This window comes from Pangasianodon hypophthalmus, chromosome 27, assembly GCF_027358585.1.
Source record: "Pangasianodon hypophthalmus isolate fPanHyp1 chromosome 27, fPanHyp1.pri, whole genome shotgun sequence".
Classification (NCBI taxonomy): Eukaryota; Metazoa; Chordata; class Actinopteri; order Siluriformes; family Pangasiidae; genus Pangasianodon; species Pangasianodon hypophthalmus.
This window is the reverse complement of record NC_069736.1, coordinates 844,933-864,932: the sequence shown is the minus strand read 5'-3', so window position 1 is coordinate 864,932 and position 20,000 is coordinate 844,933. Positions and strand designations below refer to the sequence as shown.

Here is a 20,000-nt window from a genome sequence, read left to right as displayed (position 1 = left end):
TGAAAAAAGTAATAGTACAATAATTGTTATTATTAATTTTCCTTTTTGAACATTGTCTTTCTAATATTTAGTATTTTGTTTCCAAATTTAAATATAGAAATATTAAATTATTAATTTAAAAAATAAAAAAATGTATATAATATGTCAATCTTAACATTAATTAACACAATATCATAATAACAACAGTTATATGATATATCATAATGAACTCTTTATAATAACTATAATAATATATAACTCATAATGAACTTTCACTTTCTCTTATTCTAGTAATTTTGTATTTAAATCTGAAAACAAACAATCGATCAGCAGACTCACTGTGTTTATGAAATACTCAGTATAAATGATAAATCCTTTGCAGTACAGTAAAGATACCTGGATGATGTACTACATGGTACACGGTATCCCACAATGCAACACGGCCATTACATATTCAAAATATAAAAAGGTGAAAACACTTGAACAGGATACGATAAAAAAAGGATAAAACACTAGAGTAAATGTTAACAGATTTAATCTTCACTGTGCGATCAAATCCAGCATCATGTGGTTTGTTTCTTGATTGGAGACACGCCCCTCGGTCTAACCACGCCCTCTTACCTTCCACTTGTGTCACCGTCTCGTAACTGTGCGCCGATTCGTCTCTTCCTGAAAGACGCAAAAAGGACGTTTTTCTTAAACATTCAGCAGAAAAACAGCATCACTATCATTGTGTGCATGAAGAAATCAGCGAAAGCTTCGGCTTCAGCCGTGAACAACGACGACGATGATGATTCAGGTGAAATCGTTAAAGGTGCAGTCTGTAACTGTGAAAAGTGTTTCTGTAACAATAATGATAATAATAATAATTATTATTATTATAATAATAATTATACACTTTTAAAGCTGCAAGCAGTCTTTTTGGGGGCCAAGCACCCAGACTCGGTGAGCCACACGTTCACAGACACGCTACAGTAAAGCAGAAGCGTAACTTTAGGCAAAGTGATTCAAGAGTGATTTGTAGTTTCACTCATGATGTGTGTGTTTTGAACACGGACAGTGGTGGAATTCTCTGACTGTAGGAGGAAAGGTCTAGATGAACACATGGGCAGCAGGGTGGCGTTGCTGCTGCAGCTGCTGTGACCTGCGGAGTTTTCTGTTGCTACTTTGACCTTTCGTCATGATTGCTACTGCTCTGACCTGAAAATCTTTTTCTACTTCCAATTTAATAAGTCTATATTTATTGTATTTATATTTTCTCATGAGCCTAGGCCTTTCCCCCACTTTTTGCAAATTTAGACAGGCCTCTAGATGATGTGAGCCAAATTTGGTTAACATTGGACAAAATCTGGAGGAGAAGTAGTAAAAATGGCAGTTAAATGGAAGACACTGTAACTTTTGACCAGTAGGTGACGCTATCACGAAATTTGTTGCCTAGCCTCAGGTCATGATCCTGAAGATGCCTACCAAGATTTGTATCAGTGCACAAAGTCATTGCTGAGATACAGCCTCACTTCCTGTTTGGCGGCTTCGCCATCACATTCGTTGGACCATTACGGACAAACCGTTTGGAGTAATCAAAATTCTATTGATATTCTATTAAAATTCTATTTGTGAGGCTTACTCTGAAGATGATGTGTGCCAGAGTTGGTGATGATTGGATGATTTGTAGGAGAAGTATTGAAAAAACAGTTTTTGACAAAATCCAAGATGGCGGAAACTATACTTAGGCGGAAATTGACGTCATAGGGTGCGTTGAACTTATCTTGACCCAGGGAATACAGGGACGCACAGTTCAAAAGTCAGGACCATAAAAATATTTCCAAATTAGGCCCAAATTTGACCCGATGGTGGCGCTAGAGCGTTGGCAGCATGTGGTCAGAATGTTCCTTAGACCCTCCACAATCAGTGTTTTTTAAAAATTTATAACTTTTTACCAGACGGTTCTATGGGCTGCCATACACACCTGAGCCAGAAGAAGAAGAAGAGGAAGAAAAAGAAAAGGTAGAATAACAACAGGGTGCCTTCGGTGCTTGGCCCCCTAAATATATTGCAGAAACGTTTGCAATGGTGTCAAGTGCAGACAGCAGGGGGCGCTAATAATTCCGCTTTTCTCCAATCAGTCTATTCAGATACTTACACTTATATGCTTATTAGTATGTAGATCAATTCTTACGTATAAGATTTATTTCTAAAGCACAATTAAAACAACTCACATTGACCAAAGCGCTGTACGTTGTATAAACTGGTACAGTAAATAAAGTAGCATAAAAATAAAAATATAAAAAAAAAACATACACAATCAAACAGTAAACTAGCCAGAAAAACAAAAAAGGAAACAAAAAAAAAATACAACAAACACGTCAGAGTATCAGCTTTCAGCCCGAGTGCCTGCGTGTACAGGTTTAAGACGTGGTTTCGATTCTGAAAAGGAGACGGCGTGTCTGATCGTTTAATATCGGTCGGTAATTTATTCTAGCGTCTGGAACTCCAGCGAACGCTCGGAGTGTTAGACGTGGCCTTGGAACAGCCAAGAGATTCGGTGAAGGTGTTCTGAAGTATCTCTGTGGAATCGAAGGTGATGGAAGTCTAGCTCAAGCATATAACATGAGTTATTAACCTTCACCTACCTTGAGATCCTAAACTGTCTCGACTGCGATCCTGAAAAATCAACAGAGATAAAAAATAAATGACCCGAGGAATAAAATCCAAAACAATGACATCATCCATCACTCACTTCATCTCACTTCATCTCATCACGTTTCATTTAGTCTCATTACATCTCGCTTTGTCTCACTGATCACTTTGTCTCACTATGTCTCACTTCGTCTCACATTTCACTTCGTCTCACTTCATCTCATTACATTTCATTTAGTCTCATTACATCTCGCTTTGTCTCACTGATAACTTTGTCTCACTTCGTCTCACTTCATCTCACATTTCACTTCGTCTCACTTCATCTCATTACATTTCATTTAGTCTCTCTATGTCTTGCTTCGTCTCGCTTCATCTCGCTATGTTGCTTCGTCTCAATTCATCTCACCACGTTTCACTTCATCTCACTACGTCTCACTTCGTCTCACAGCTTAAATAAACAGAACAGAATAAATTTAATTACGTATTAAAGGAGCAGCTCTAACAAAAAATTAAAAGTCCACATTGTTCACTCGGTAAAACAGAAAGGGACACTGAGGACATTTTATTCTCTTTAAAAGTTCTTCTGTTGTTTCCATGGCGATGATGGAGCTCTTACCCGTTCTTTTGACTTCAGACGGGACCACTCTTTTCTCTCGACCCTGAGCAGAGAGAACGACAGAGCAGGAGGAAATGAGCCTTTCATTCAGGTCGCTGTCACACACACTGTCTTACACACACACACACACACACACACTGTCTTACACACACACACTGTCTTACACTCACACGCGCACACACTCTTACACACACAAACATACTCTTATACACACTCTCTCTCTCTCACACACACACACACACTTACACACAAACACACTGCACACACTCTCTCTCACACAAACACACTCTTACTCTTACACTCACTCTCACAAACACACAATCTTAAACACACACATGAGCCTTTCATTAAGGACGCTGTTACACACACTGTCTTACACACACACACACACTCACACACACACTCACACACACACTCACACACACACACACACTCTTACTCTTACACAAACACACTTACACACAAACACACACTGCACACACTCTCTCTCACACAAACACAAACACACAATCTTACACACACACATGAGCCTTTCATTCAGGACACTGTTACACACACTGTCTTACACACACACACACTGCACACACACACTATCTCTCACACAAACACAATCTTAAACACACGCAAGAGCCTTTCATTCAGGACGCTGTTACACACACACTCTTACACACACATGCACACACACACTCTCTCTCACACACACACTCTTACACACACATGCACACACACATGCACACACACTGTGCACACACACTCTCTCTCACACACACACACTCTCTCTCACACACACACACTCTCTCTCACACACACACACACACTCTCTCTCTCTCTTACACACACACACTCTCTCTGTCTTTCTCTCTTACACATACACGCACTCACACTGTGAACACACACTCTCTCTCACACACAGACACACACACACTCTCTCACAAACACACTCGCGCGCACACACACTCTCGCACTCTATCTTTCTCTCTCTCTCTCTCTCTCTCTCTCACACACACACACCTCCTCTTGCTGGGAATGAAGCCGATGTCCTCGTTGTCCCCTTGAGGTCCGACTCTTCGCGCCTGCCACCACTCCTCATCGCTGCAGTCCAGCACGTGGAGAATGTCACCGAAACGGAAACTCACGGCCTGAGTGAGGAACCCGCCATCCGCTGTCTTATCATAATCATACAGAGCTCTGAGACACACACACACACACACACACACAATTGTATATACATTAAACAAAGAAGGAATTTTAATCTTTCTAACATCCACACCATTAGGGGCGTCTATGTAATCATGTCATGTAAATGACTCAGTGAGTCATTTCACTAATGCCCAAGATTCGCTCCTCTGTCGTTTAGCACATCAGTGTGAAAAAAATATTTAGTTTAATTCTTCTAAACACAGACAATCACTTTATAAAATAACACAAAATAGCAATGAATATGAAATCAGATAACATTCCACAAAACCGTGCAAATAAACCAAGTTTAAACGAATCATTTAACTGAACCAATTCAAATGAATCGAGAAACTGAAACGACTCAAAAATTCACAAATTTCATCTATTTAATATGATAATAATGAGAACATAGTTTGTACATGCTGTGTGTATGTGCGTGCGTGTGTGTGCGCGTGCACATGTGTGTGTGTGTGTGTGTGTGTGTGTGTGTGTGTATACCTGATGTAGAAGCCTCGTTTCGGGTTACTCCTCAGCGTTGTGGTTCCCGAACCCAAACTGCTGTTCATCAGCTGCTCTCTCAAATCGTGGATCTTAGCCTCAAACCGACTGTATTCTACACACACACACACACACACACACACACAGAGCAGAAATTATATCGACTAGATAGTGTGCATATATATTTGTATATTTGTGTTATTGTATACATGTGTGTGTGTGTGTGTGTGTGTGTGTGTGTGTGTTACCTTCAGGTCTGTACTGCGCGATGATGGTCACAGTCTGTCCCGCGTTTTTTAGCGCCGCCGCGGCTTGTTCATGTGTCGCAGCTCGTAAATCAACACCGTTCACCTGAAACACACACACACACACATAATACAGAATAGAATACAGCTATTTTGTAGACAGATGATTTTAGATTTGTGTGTATGTGATTGTGTGTGTGTGTGTTTGTGTGAGTGTGTGTGTGTGTGTGATTGTGTGTGTGTGTGTGTGTGTGATTGTGTGTGTGTGTGCTCACACTCAGTATCTGGTCTCCTTTGCGCAGTTCTCCGCTCAGATCCGCTGGTCCTCCAGCCAGGATGAAGGAGATGAAGATTCCCTCTCCGTCCTCACCCCCGACGATGTTAAAGCCCAGACCCGTGGACCCTCTGTGGATCAGCACACGCCTCGGATCTCTAACACACACACACACACACACACACACACACACACACACACACACACACCGAGAGGACACGTGAGAAAGACAAACCAATCACAGAGATGTACTTCCTGTTTCCCAGACTGCATCACTCACCTGGGCACGTCGTCGTCTCCCAGCATGCCGTGCAGCACCGGCGAGAAGCGGCTGGGGGACGTCGGAGTGAGGGCTTGTGGGTAATCCGAGCCCAGGAAGTTGGGGTGACCGAGATCGGTGTCCAGGTGAGAGGAGTACGCTGGAGAGAACACACACACACAGGTATTACTAAACACTCTCGGTTATTTGGTCCATTGTTACATTTTCAACTTGACTATTCATTTTTCAAACCGGTGCGAGCAGCAACATGCTTTAATACATAAAAATCGTTACCATAGCAACAGAAAATGCTCATTTCTGATTGGCTGGGGTTATTTTTTTATGATTTACAATGAGGATAAATCAGTGATCAGTGATGTCACACTCCAGTCTTGAACCTGAAAGTTTAAGATCTACTTAAAACCTTAAACCCAATACAATTGAAATTAAATGATGCAACAATGACGAATCGGTTATTATCAAAAAAAAGGACAAATAATTAAACTCATGTAAATAACTGAACAGGCTAGCAAGGTGATTTAGCCAAAACTCTGACACTTTAATAATACTCCTTCTCTATGTTAGTCACAGTATCTAACGTAACGTATCATAACATATCGTGTTTACACTCTATGAAACACACACACACAGACACACACACTCACTGCTGGTGAGGTCAGGAGGGTTGTAGCTGTTGGTGTGTGTAAGGTACAGGTTGTTGGGTTTGGCCACTCTGAGGTATACGACATCCGCCGTGTTCTTCAGCGCTCCGACCGCATCCTCGTGCATCACGTCCTCTAAACACACGTTATTCACCTGAAACAGAGCACAGCTACACGTTACTAACCACGGCTACACGTTACTAACCACGGCTACACGTTACTAATCACGGCTACACGTTACTAATCACAGCTACACGTTACTAACCACAGTTACACGTTACTAATCACGGCTACACGTTACTAACCACGGCTACACGTTACTAACCACAGCTACACGTTACTAATCACAGCTATGCATTACTAATCACAGCTACACGTTACTAACCACAGCTACAGGTTACTAATCACAGCTACACGTTACTAATCACAGCTACACGTTACTAATCACGGCTACACGTTACTAACCACAGCTACACGTTACTAACCACAGCTACACGTTACTAATCACAGCTACGCATTACTAATCACAGCTACACGTTACTAATCACAGCTACACGTTACTAATCACAGCTACATGTTACTAATCACAGCTACACGTTACTAATCACAGCTACACGTTACTAATCACAGCTACACGCTACTAATCAGCTACACGCTACTAATCAGCTACACATTACTAATCACAGCTACATGTTACTAATCACAGCTACACGTTACTAATCACAGCTACACATTACTAATCACAGCTACACGCTACTAATCAGCTACACATTACTAATCACAGCTACATGTTACTAATCACAGCTACATGTTACTAATCACAGCTACACGTTACTAATCACAGCTACACGCTACTAATCAGCTACACATAACTAATCACAGCTACACGTTACTAATCACAGCTACACGTTACTAATCACAGCTACACGCTACTAATCACAACCTAAACCAGAATTAGAGTTAAACCCCTCTTTGTTTCCTTTTGCTAAACTATTCGTTAACCCAAAGGACTATTCACGAGTTCAGCTTTTATAAATTCTGTAGACTCCTGAGTGAGACACAAGCCTCCTGTTAATTTAGCCGAATAGTGCTCCCTGTCCTCTAGCGCTAATCCAATTATGATAAAAAGATAACAGTTTAGCTAACGTCTATCCGATTCCTGTCTCTTCCGATCTCTCACTGAAAGGGTGTGTAGAAAAAGCTTTTCTTCTTGCAGCCACAGCTGCAGTGCCACCTAGTGGTCATGTCACGGATTTAGGATCAGTCTAAATAGTTCGAGTGTTAGAACTCTGACCCCAGATCAGCTTTAATGCCGCCTCTATTTCCAGTGTGATGTGATGTTAGAGTACAGGAACTGTTACACCTGAGGTACCTGTAAAATGATTATAGAGTCATAAATGTCACAGTTATTGGTATTGTAAATACTTCTGTATTAAACACACAGCGAGTATTTTGTCTCCGATCTGCAGGCGTCCATCTTTATGCGCCGCTCCGCCTTCGATTATTTTAGTGACGTAGATGCTGTTATCACCGGGAATGTGCTGATTACCAACACCACCCGCTATACTGAACCCCAGACCTGAGAGAGAGAGAGAGAGAGAGAGAGGAAGAGAGGGAGAGAGAGAGAGAGACATAAATTGGAGAATTTACAAAATGGTGTCCCACTAGGTTCTCTTTTAGGCCCATTTTTTTTCCCACTTCATATGCAGCTTCTTAAACAGGTTCTAGGTATTAATCAATAATAATTACCCAGTTAATATACACACTATTAGAAAAAAAGGTTCTTCAAGGGTTCTTTAAAGTTTCAGTGGATAATTAAGATTTCCTAGCTTGGGGTTTCTATCTAGTGGTACAACACCACTTTCCTTTTAGAAATAGTTCCAAGTAGAACCATTTCTACACGCAAAAAAAACTTTAGTTATCCGATGAACACTTAAAGAACCCCTAAAGAACCTTCTGTGCTAAGTGTATACCAAGTACCATAAACTCCTGACAGGATCTAGATTTGAAAAAGAAAATAAGGAGAGTTTGTACCACACACTTTCCCAGTTAACACACATACACACACTCTTAAAAAATGTTCTTTAGGGATTCATTGGAAAATGAAGGGTCATTATCTTCCACAAAATGGTTCTACCATTTACAGGAACACTTTCTGATAGGAAACACTTTCTTGAAGAGGTCTACAAGGGTTCTTTGAGGATTCAATGGATAATTGAATTGAATGGAGTCTTAGCTTCAAAAATTGGTTTTTCTTCTTATAGGAACCCTTCCTTTGTTGAAGGATTCTACATAGAACCTATAAGCATTCCCAGAGAAACAACCAAAGAACCCTTAAAGGTTCTAAAAATTCTAGTAATAATCATCTCTTACAAATGAAAGGTTAAATCTAGAACTTTTAAGGACTCTTCCGCTTGTCCTTCTTGGGGAATCTTGGAGGGTTCTATGTGCTATGTAGAACTCTAGAACAGAGTGGTTCCTAAAAACTAAGGCTAAGAACCCTTGGAGAACCATAGAGTGCACAGAAGCTAAATGTTAAACACCTGACACGTTCTAGATATAATACATATACTGTTAGAAAAATGGGTTCTTTAAGGGTTCACTGCACAATCAAGGGTTCTTAGCACCCCTAAAAAGGTTCTACTTCTTATAGGAACCCTTTCTGATGGGAAATATGTTGTTGTAGGGTTCTACATAGAACCTTTAATGGTTCCTCCAGAGGGACAACAGAAGGAGCTTTAAGGGATCTAAACTTTTTAACTGGGCATCAGAAAAAAGAAGAAGCTTTTTGTTCCTGCTCAAATGTTGGTTCTTTCTACACACACACACACACACACACACACACAGACACACACACACAGACACACACACACAGACACACACACACACACACCTTTGGGTCCTTTGATGAGTTTGATCTCGGTGACCTTCTCGGCGACGGGTTTCCTGCGCAGGACGTAGAGACGGACGATGGCTCCCGCTTCCTTCAGAGCCTCGACAGCCTGACTGTGACTCACCTCACGCACATCAGCATCGTTCACAAACAGGATGCTGTCGTTCACCCTGAGAGTGAGACAGAGAGAGAGAGAGAGAGAGAAAGACAGAGAGCGAGACACAGAGAGAGAGACGGAGAGAGACAGAGAGAAAGTGAGAGAGACAGAGAGAAAGTGAGAGAGAGAGAGAGAGAGAGAGAGAAAGAGATAGAGAGAGAGAGACAGAAAGACAGAGAGCGAGAGACAGAGAGAGAGACGGAGAGAGACAGAGAGAAAGTGAGAGAGACAGAGAGAAAGTGAGAGAGACAGAGAGAAAGTGAGAGAGAGAGAGAGAGAGAGAGAGAGAAAGAGATAGAGAGAGAGAGACAGAAAGACAGAGAGCGAGAGACAGAGAGAAAGTGAGAGAGAGACAGAGAGAGTGAGACAGAGAGAGAGAGACAGAGAGAGAGACAGAGAGCCAGAAAGACAGAGAGCGAGAGACAGAGAGAAAGTGAGAGAGAGAGAGACAGAGTGAGAGAGAGAGACAGAGGGCGGGGCTTATTATCAGAATGGTTATTTACAACTTTCATCAAAAAAAGTGCAGTTTCAGTTTCAGGCTGGGGAAGTGTGTGTGTGGGCATGTGTGTGTGTGTGTGTGTGTGTGTGTGTGTGGGCATGCATGTGTGTGTGTGTGTGCATGTGTGTGTGTGTGTGTGTTACCTCAGTCTCCCATCCTGAGCCGCTGCTCCTCCCGGGATGATTTTGGTGATGAAGATACTCGGATCATCTCCTACATGAGGATTATCTGTACCACCTGCTATACTGAAGCCCAGACCCGAGTTCCCCTACACACACACACACACACACACACACACACACACACACACACACAGATAAAAACCCCATATAAACACACGTATATATTCATATTCCTTCCACTAACGTCAAGGCATAATGTACATGCTGGATGTAATAACAATAATAATAATAATAAGAAGAAGAAGAAGTATTTTTTCAGGTGTAAATACTCCGTAACTCACTCTTTCCAACGTGATCTCTTCATACTCAATCTCTCCCTCTGTCCCGTTAACCTGAAACACACACACACATGCACACACACATACATGCACAATGCCAATGTTAAACATTTGTGTGTGTGTGTGTGTGTGTGTAAGAGAGAGAGAGAGAGAGAGATACGTACGTAAGGTGAACCATCGAGTGTATCTGTGTTTACTACCACTGGTGGAGAATTTGCCTGAGAGAGAGAGAGAGAGAGAGAGAAAGAAAGAGAGAGATATTAGTGAGTGTGGCATTGCATTGTGGGACAGCGAGTCCTCCGGTCATTCTTTCACAAATATCACAAACCTCACTGTGTGTGTGTGTGTGTGTGAGAGAGAGAGAGAAAGGATGAGAGAGAGAGAAAGAGAGAGAGATGGAGAGAGAGAGAGAGAGAGAGATGGAGGTGTGAACAGAAGCCATGACAGGATGGATCAGTGTGTAGGAGGGAAACACGGCACACGTTCTCTCACTTTCACACACTCGCTCATTCTCGTTGTCGGATGATTCTGTGTGTGTGTGTGTGTGTGTGTGTGTGTGTGTGTGTGTGAGAATCATTCTGTTAACTGTAGTGTTAAACGGTCAGGATTTTCCCCTCGCATCCAATCACACCTCCGTCCAATCAAGTGCAAGATCATCACATCACCGTCGTAAAAAATGGTTTAACCCCTAAAGGTTCCAGTTGTCCATTACAGGTTCTAATCCTACAACAGTGCATTTCTTCAGGAAGGGTTCCAAAGAGAAGCTTTTATTAGGTTAAGAACCCTTAATTATCCTTATAGAACCCTTTTGTTAAGAGTGGACCAAGTACCAAGAAGCTAAATGTTCTAGGAATAACATGACCAGGTTCTAGATATGAAGAAGAAAATAACGAGCAATAGTTTTCCTTTTTGTGCCACAGACTTCAGCAGTTAATACACACGCTTAGAAAGAAAGGTTCTTTAAGGGTTCTCAGCTTCCAAACAGGGAACCCTTACTGACACAAATATAATAATGAAGAACCAGGAACCTTCATGTTCCTGCTCCAGAGTTCTACAGTTCCTTAAGCATTCACTGGAAATGTAAAGCTTCTTAGGGGTTTGATTTGGAACTGGGTTTGTTAAGGGTTCTTCAAGAGTTCTTAGCTTTCAAAACGAGAACCCATGTTCTGATAAAAAACATTCTGTTGTAGATTTGTACATTTAAGAGTTCCTACAGAGGAAGAACCGAAAAGTCTGTCAAGGAAAACCTGATAATGAAGAACCAGGAACCTTCATGTTCCTGCTCCAGATTTCTACAGTTCCTGAAGTTCCTGCACAGTTAAGGGTTCTTAGCTTGTATGGGTTATGGGTTCTACTTGTAACCCTTGTAATAGGAAAGCACTTTTGGTTTAAGACTGAGAACCGTGTCTGATGAAAACTGAAGGGTTCCACAGAGATCCTTCCCTCCGAAGAACAAACTAAAGAACCCTTAAAGGTTCTTTAATTCTTTTTCCTTCATATTTTTAAATCCTCTTTCTTCATCCATCTCTCCCACTCTTTTCTCAGTCTATCCCTCTTTCACACCTCAATTTTCTCTCTGATTCCTTAGTTTCTCTCCTTTTCTCTCCTTTCTCCTTTTTTCTTTTTCAATCATCATTTCTATGTGTGTGTTGTTCCTCCTTTTCGTCTTCCAGAATCTTCTCTCTGAGCTGCAGTCTCTTCATTACCGTGAGGGATTTTTTGTGCTTACAGAGCGAAATAACAAACTGAAAGCAGCTTCCTACACCTCCACTCTCTCTCTCTCTCTCTCTCTCTCTGCCTCTCTCTCTCTCTCTCTCTCTCCATTTTTTCCCATCACTTTTCTTCTTCATGTTATTGCATTTCTCTGTGAGGATCATCCGTCTCTTCACATCCACTTTGTCCTCGCTCTAATTGTCCTCGCTGTCGCATCATTCGAGCCACTTCTCCAGCTGATTATGTAACACACACACACGGTTCACACACACACACGGTGCACACACACACACACACACACGGTGCACACACACACACACACACACGGTGCACACACACACACACACACGGTGCACACACACACACGGTGCACACACACACGGTGTACATCTGCCTCTGTGTAAACAGATGTTGTGCTTTATTTCATTTTTAATCTGCCGCTAAAGGTACAACTTCTCATCTAGAGCTGCCTAATGAGTCGAAACTCACACACACACACACACACACACACACAAACACACACACAAACACACTCACACACTCACACACTCACACTCACACACACACACACTCACACACTCACACACTCACACACACACTCACACACTCATACACACACACACACTCACACACTCACACACACATACACACTCACTCAAACATGTTAACAATAAGTGCAGGATTTTTACTTTACAGACAGATTTCTGTCTGTCCACCTGTCTCACTCTATCCCACACCTGTCTCACACGACTCCCCACCTGTCTCACTCTACCCCCCACCTGTCTCACTCTACCCCCACACCTGTCTCACTCTACCCCCACACCTGTCTCACTCTACCCCCACACCTGTCTCACACTACCCCCACACCTGTCTCACACTATCCCCCCACCTGTCTCACACTATCCCCCCACCTGTCTCACAATACCCCCCCCACCTGTCTCACACTACTACCCCCCCACCTGTCTCACTCTACCCCCACCTGTCTCACTCTATTCTCTATTCTCTTATCCCAATTATAAACTTGTTAAAACAGCTTGTTAGGCCTAATTTATCAAAATTTGATACATTTTATGTCAAAATTTCTCTCTCTCTCTCTCTCTCTGTAGGTGTCTGGTGTGTAATGGATTTACATCCTAACTTCATGCGCCCACAATCCAGTGGGAGCCACACACACACACACACACACACACACAGGCACACACATCTCCCTGTTATGTAATAGGTGCTGAACAGTGATGTCACTTAGGCAGAGTGCAGAGACGGAGAACCATCAAAAACACACATCACTAAAGAGACAGACAAAGAAACAGAAAGACAGACAGAGAGACAGAGAGAGATGGACAGAGAGAACTGAACTGAACTGACAGAGAGAGAAACAGACAGATAGAGAGAGAGAGAGAGAGAGAGATGTTGATGTTTTTACAGTTACAGTACCTGGAATGATTATATAACTGAGAAAGTAGGAAGAGAGAAAGAGGTGGGTCACAATTCAGCATCAAAGTGTGTGTGTGTGCGTGTGTGCATGTGTGTGTGTGTGTGTGTGTGTGTGTGTGCATGTGTGTGTGTGTGTGTGTGTGTGTTCGTTCCCTACCATCCAGACCAGAGCTTCCTTAAAAACTGCTCTTGAATCAATATGTAGTATTCTATTACTATTGTAGGAATGTTAATGAGCATGCGTTGAATATTAATGAGCATGTGTTGAATATTAATGAATGTATAATAAGTATTATATGAATATGCTGTATAATGTAGTAGTGTAACGGTGTAATAGTGTTCGTATCACATACACCACAGGAAGTAAAACATTTGTTGCTTTCTTAAGCCAAGGAAATCTTCATTTTACTCGGGTTCCTGTTAATTTACTATAAAAATAAAACATTTTAATTTTATATAAAACAAAATGTATAAAATATGTTCCCTATATTTTAATAAAAGATTAAAAAGGTAACGAAATTTACTTTACATAGCAGGGTTTATTAAATAAAACAATATAAAATAAAATAAAACAGTAAAGTAAAAATTGATCATTTTAATGTAAACATTAATGTCAAGTTTAGCTGTAAAAACTAATTGAATATTAGTTGCATAATTAATTGTATTGTAAGTGTTTAATTAACTTTTAATCTATAACAGCTCACATCAATTACACAATTACACAATTACAATAACATTATCACATCTATATCACCAAGCCCTGCTCTACACACACACACACACACACACATACACACTCACACACACTCATACACACTCATACACTCACATACACACACTCACATACACACACTCACATACACACACACACACACTCACACACACTCACATACACTCACATACACTCACATACACACACTCACATACACACACACACATACACACACACACACACTCGCACACACTCACACACTCACACACACTCACACACACATACACACTCACTCACATACACACTCACATACACACACACACACACACACACTCACACACACACTCATACACACACTCACATACACACACACTCACTCACTCACATACATACATACACACTCACACACACACACTCACACACACTCATACACACTCATACACACACTCACATACACACACACACTCACTCACACACTCACTCACACTCACACTTACACACACTGACATACACACACACTCATACACACACACTCACGCACTTACACACACACACACACTCATACAAACACTCATATACTCACACTCACTCGTACACACACACACTCACTCACTCTCCCTCTCTCTGTCTCTCTCTCTCTCTCTCACACACACACACACACACACACACACAGACATACACACACAGCGATATGAAAATGATTTTTTTTTTTTTGTGCTCAGAGAGGAAACAAATCAATAAAAACCTCTCGAACTAATTCCTCTCTCTCTCTCCTTCCTCTCCCTCGCTTCTACACCTCCATCTCCATCACCGCCTCCTCTCTGTCTCCCTCGTTCACTCTCAGTTATTCGTCTCATCCATCATCCCTCGCTCCACACGCTCTCCTCGTCCCCGCTGTGTCGGATCCACGCTCGCCGCCTCCTGCAGTTTCCATCGCACTTTCTCTCGCTTGCCTCACATCACAGCGAGCGTAATGTAGCGCCGCTAACCGCTAACTCTGTCATAATGACTCCACACGCACTCGTTTAGCGACTTTACACTTTCACTGCAGTGAGATGTTTCTTCATCTTCATCTTCATCATGGAGCTTCATTAGGTCTCAGTATAAACGTCTTCATATTCATCATGTTGTTCGTTTTCCGTCAGTGAAGTAAAACTAGAAAATGTTAGCTAGCTAGGTGCTAGTTAGTGTTAGCTAGATACATTTTTGCTATCTTGTGTGTTTTCTGTCAGTCGTGTTAAAACTAGAAACCTGCTCAGAACGTTAGGTAAATAAGCCTCTTGCAGTCATTAGCATTAGCTTGTTACCTAGCAAAGTAGCTAGCTGGCTAGTTAATGTTAGCTAACACCATTTTGGATATCTAGCTTGCTAAATATCTTAAAACAGTGAACAAGTCACTGATGTGAAGGAATCACTAAAGGAAAGGAGTCATTAAGATGAATGAATCGTTAAGATGAACGAGTCACTAAGTTGAACGAGTCACTGAGTAACTAAAGGGAAGGAGTCACTAGGGTGAACAAATCACTAAGTTGAATTAGTCACTGAGGTAGACGAGTCACTGAGGTAGATGAGTCACTAAGTTGAACTAGTCCATTAGGTAAACGAGTCACTTCAGGGAAGGAGTCACTAAAAGGAATGAGTCTCTAAGTCGAACAAGTCACTGAGTTGAACGAGTCACTGAGGTAGATGAGTCACTGAGGTAAAGCAGTCACTGAGGTAAAGGAGGTACTGAGGTAGACGAGTCACTAAGGTGAATGAGTCACTGAGGTTGATGAGTCACTAAGGTAAATGAGTCACTGCGGTAGACGAGTCACTGAGGTGAATGAGTCACTGAGGTGGATGAGTCAATAAGGTAGACGAGTCACTAAGGTGAATGAGTCACTAAGCTAAACGAGTCACTGAGGTAGAGGAGTCACTAAGGTAAATGAGTCACTGAGGTGGATGAGTCAATAAGGTAAATGAGTCACTGCGGTAGATGAGTCACTGAGGTGAATGAGTCACTGAGGTGGATGAGTCAATAAGGTAGACGAGTCACTAAGGTGAATGAGTCACTAAGCTAAACGAGTCACTGAGGTAGACGAGTCACTGAGGTAAATGAGTCACTGAGGTAAAGGAGTCACTGAGGTAAAGGAGTCACTGAGGTAAATGAGTCATTGAGGTAGACGAGTCACTGAGGTAAAGGTCAGTAAATTGTGTCTGTCGTATTTACGAAAGGATTCAGTTTTTAAAACTGATTCAGTGAATCTTTTCATGAGCAACTCAGATTCACTCGTTCAAATGACACATCCAGGGTCTCGTGTGAAGGAAAGTGTCACTTATTAAACAGCGGAACTGTTTGCTGCGTCTGAGGAGGTTTATTGAAAAGCCCCGCCCACTACCTGTTAACCAATCAAATTCATTTGCTCTATACTGCGCTAATTAGCGCTCTCTCTGTGTGTGTGTGTAGATGATATACATACACACACACACACACACACACACACATATATAGAAAGTGCCATTTTGTGAGTAAAATAATAATAATAGTATGTGCCACTACTGTCAATGAACACACACACTCACACACACTCACACACACTCACACACACACTCTCTCTCACACACTCTCTCTCACACACTCTCTCTCACACACTCTCTCTCACACACACACATATATACATGTGCATAGATCCACTGCAAACCTCCTACGCATGTCCATGTGTGGGAGAGAAAAAAGAATGAAGAGTTACACACACACACACACACACACACTCTCACACACACACTCTCACACACACACTCTCACACACACACACTCTCACACACACACACTCTCACACACACACACACACACTGAGGTTCTTCACTGACAATCACTTAGTATGACAAAAAGCAGAAAGAGAGAGAGAAAGAGAGAGAGTGTATGTGTGTGTATGTTTCTGTGTGTGTGTCTGTGTGTGTGTCTGTGTGTGTGTGTGTGTGTGTCTGTGTGTGTGTGTCTGTGTGTGTGTGTGTGTGTGTGTGTCTGTGTGTGTGTGTTTCCTCCCCGAGGGTTTGAGAGGAAACAGAGCTGCAATATTTGTCTCAATAACACATCTAATGAATAAATGAACACACACACATACTCTTTCTTTCTTTCTTTCTCTTCTTTATCTCACTTTCTATTATTCCTGTTTTTCTCTCTGTCTCTCTTTCTCTCTCACTCACTGTCTCTCTCTCACTGTCTCTCTTTCTCTTTCTCTCTCACTCAGTCTCTCTTTCTCTTTCTCTCTCACTCACTGTCTCTCTTTCTCTTTCACTATCTCTCACTATCTCTCTTTCTCTTTCACTCACTGTCTCTCTTTCTCTTTCACTATCTCTCACTATCTCTCTTTCTCTTTCACTCACTGTCTCTCTTTCTCTTTCACTATCTCTCTCTCACTCTCTCTTTCACTATCTCTTTCTCTGTCTCTCTTTCTCTCTCACTCTCTCTGTCTCTCTCTCTCTTTCACTATCTCTTTCACTATCTCACTCTCTCTCTCTCTCTGTCTCTCTCTCTCTCTTTCACTATCTCTCTCACTATCTCTCTTTCTCTTTCCCTATCTCTCTCTATCCCCCTCTCTTCAGCACTCTCTCTCTCTCCCTCTATCATGATTCGTGAGGATTAAAAGGAAAGTGAATTTAACTCTTTAGAAGGAAAATCACAAAACTCTATCACAATCTCTCACCGTTTTTAATTTATTTCAGTATGAATATAGAAACTTTATTTATTATTCAGAACTCTGCGAGCTGCAGCCTCGCCGTCCTCATTAACACGTTCTCCTTTTAGTTTCCTGTGACACTTTTCCAGACACGTAACGATAATCGATGATAAAACCGATGATGTCACGGACACTAATATCGATACGTACGTCTCCTCACACACACAATTTACTCCACAGTTCTCGGCAAACAGTGTCACCGTGGTTACAGACAGCGAGCTCATGTTCAATAAACAGCTACGCTAGTCAGCCTGCTGTAAGCTACAGTAGCTAACTGCTACATACAGTATGTGTCCTTCACAAACGATTCAATGTTTCTGAAAAAGTTAAAAAGAAAAAGACGAACGAGTCACTAAGGTGAACGAATCACTAAAGTGAAGGACTCACTAAGGTGAAGGAGTCACTAAGATGAACGAGTCACTAAGATGAAAAAGTCACTAAGATGAAAAAGTCACTAAGGTGAACGAGTCACTAAGATGAACGAGTCACTAAGATGAACGAGTCACTAAGATGAAAGAGTCACTAAGGTGAACGAGTCACTAAGATGAACGAGTCACTAAGATGAAAAAATCACTAAAATGAACAAGTCACTAAGGTGAACGAGTCACTAAGATGAACGAGTCACTAAGATGAAAAAATAACTAAAATGAACAAGTCACTAAGATGAACGAGTCACTAAGATGAACGAGTCACTAAGATGAAAAAGTCACTAAAGTGAACGAGTCACTAAGATGAAAAAGTCACTAAGGTGAACGAGTCACTAAGATGAACGAGTCACTAAGATGAACGAGTCACTAAGATGAAAAAGTCACTAAGGTGAACGAGTCACTAAAGTGAATGAGTCACTAAGATGGAGAAGTCACTAAGATGAAGGAGTCACTAAAGTGAATGAGTCGCTAAAATGAAAAAGTCACTAAGGTGAACGAGTCACTAAGATGAACGAGTCAGTAAGATGAACGAGGCACTGAGGTAAAGGAGTTGATGTATTTTATAAATTGTGTATTTTACGAAACTATTCAGCCCTTAAAACTTGAACAAGATTCAGTGTTTGATTCAGTGAATCATTCATTCATGATTCACTCGTTCACGACACATCCAGGTTCTCAAGCGCCCTCTACTGGTGTAATAACACAATGACAAGAGAAGAGAACATCAGCGTACAATCTAACCTCAAACTAAATATTCAGAAATGATCTTCAGTGATCTTCTACTAGTCATGTCTGTTTTGTTCTGCATGTGAATTGATTGAAATGATTCGTTCTCTAAATATAGACATATAAGCATATTATAAATAACAGTTGTGAATAATTATTACTTATTTCTTTTTTACGTCACACACTGTTTGTCATCTGAAAACCTCAAGTCACTCAAGAGATTAAAAGATCTCAACTCTACTAGATATCAAGCCAAGGTGCATTCACGCTTAAAAATGCCAGGCAATTAGAACAGAAAAATATTAATATTAATATAAACATTAATATAATTCTGATTCATTTAACCAAAATGATTCATGTGAGTCAGATCATGTTTGAACGGTGTGATTCGTGAGTCATGTTGCCGTGTGTAGCATGTGCTTACCTTCTATCCGTGATTATTACATTAGGACAATGATATTACGCTGAATACTGCTCACTCTGCATCGACAACATCTCACACACACACACACACACACAGAGACACACACACAGAGACACACACACAGAGACACCCCTAATATAATTGTAGACTATTCTACAATTACAAATCTCACCCTCCCTCACTCTGTGTAACACGCTACTTACAGATGTCACACACACATGCACACACACACACACACACACACACACACACACACTGTTATACGAATATAATCAACTTCAGGGTTGACATTGCACCTCTTCTCATATCTTTGCTCTATTCACTGGTTCTGGTTCTGGTTCTGGTTGTATGTTCGAGTCTCGCTCCAATCCCAGAGCTGTGCAACGCGACCTGAAGTCTAACTGTCTGAATTAAAAATAAATTTTTCTAGAACAACACAAGAGGGACAGCCACCCCACACACACACACACACACACACACACACAC

The 20,000-nt window shown here is 41.4% G+C and overlaps 1 protein-coding gene across 5 annotated transcripts in view; it reads right to left on the bottom strand.

Moving 5' to 3' along the window:
* Positions 1-20,000, bottom strand: part of LOC113531412 (disks large homolog 4) — a 92,167-nt gene that overhangs the window by 5,030 nt on the left and 67,137 nt on the right. For 4 of the 5 annotated variants that reach the window (XM_053230624.1, XM_053230623.1, XM_053230621.1 and 1 more), the window contains 14 exons: positions 10,523-10,576; positions 10,362-10,412; positions 10,042-10,166; positions 9,243-9,412; positions 7,792-7,928; positions 6,347-6,503; positions 5,709-5,847; positions 5,430-5,586; positions 5,158-5,260; positions 4,910-5,024; positions 4,244-4,420; positions 3,233-3,275; positions 2,610-2,640; positions 601-648 (listed from right to left, as the gene is read on the bottom strand). In XM_053230624.1, the coding sequence (XP_053086599.1) occupies positions 601-648; positions 2,610-2,640; positions 3,233-3,275; positions 4,244-4,420; positions 4,910-5,024; positions 5,158-5,260; positions 5,430-5,586; positions 5,709-5,847; positions 6,347-6,503; positions 7,792-7,928; positions 9,243-9,412; positions 10,042-10,166; positions 10,362-10,412; positions 10,523-10,576 (1,507 nt within the window). The remainder of the gene's footprint in view (positions 1-600; positions 649-2,609; positions 2,641-3,232; positions 3,276-4,243; positions 4,421-4,909; positions 5,025-5,157; positions 5,261-5,429; positions 5,587-5,708; positions 5,848-6,346; positions 6,504-7,791; positions 7,929-9,242; positions 9,413-10,041; positions 10,167-10,361; positions 10,413-10,522; positions 10,577-20,000) is intronic. The other variant, XM_053230622.1, reaches the window with a different exon arrangement.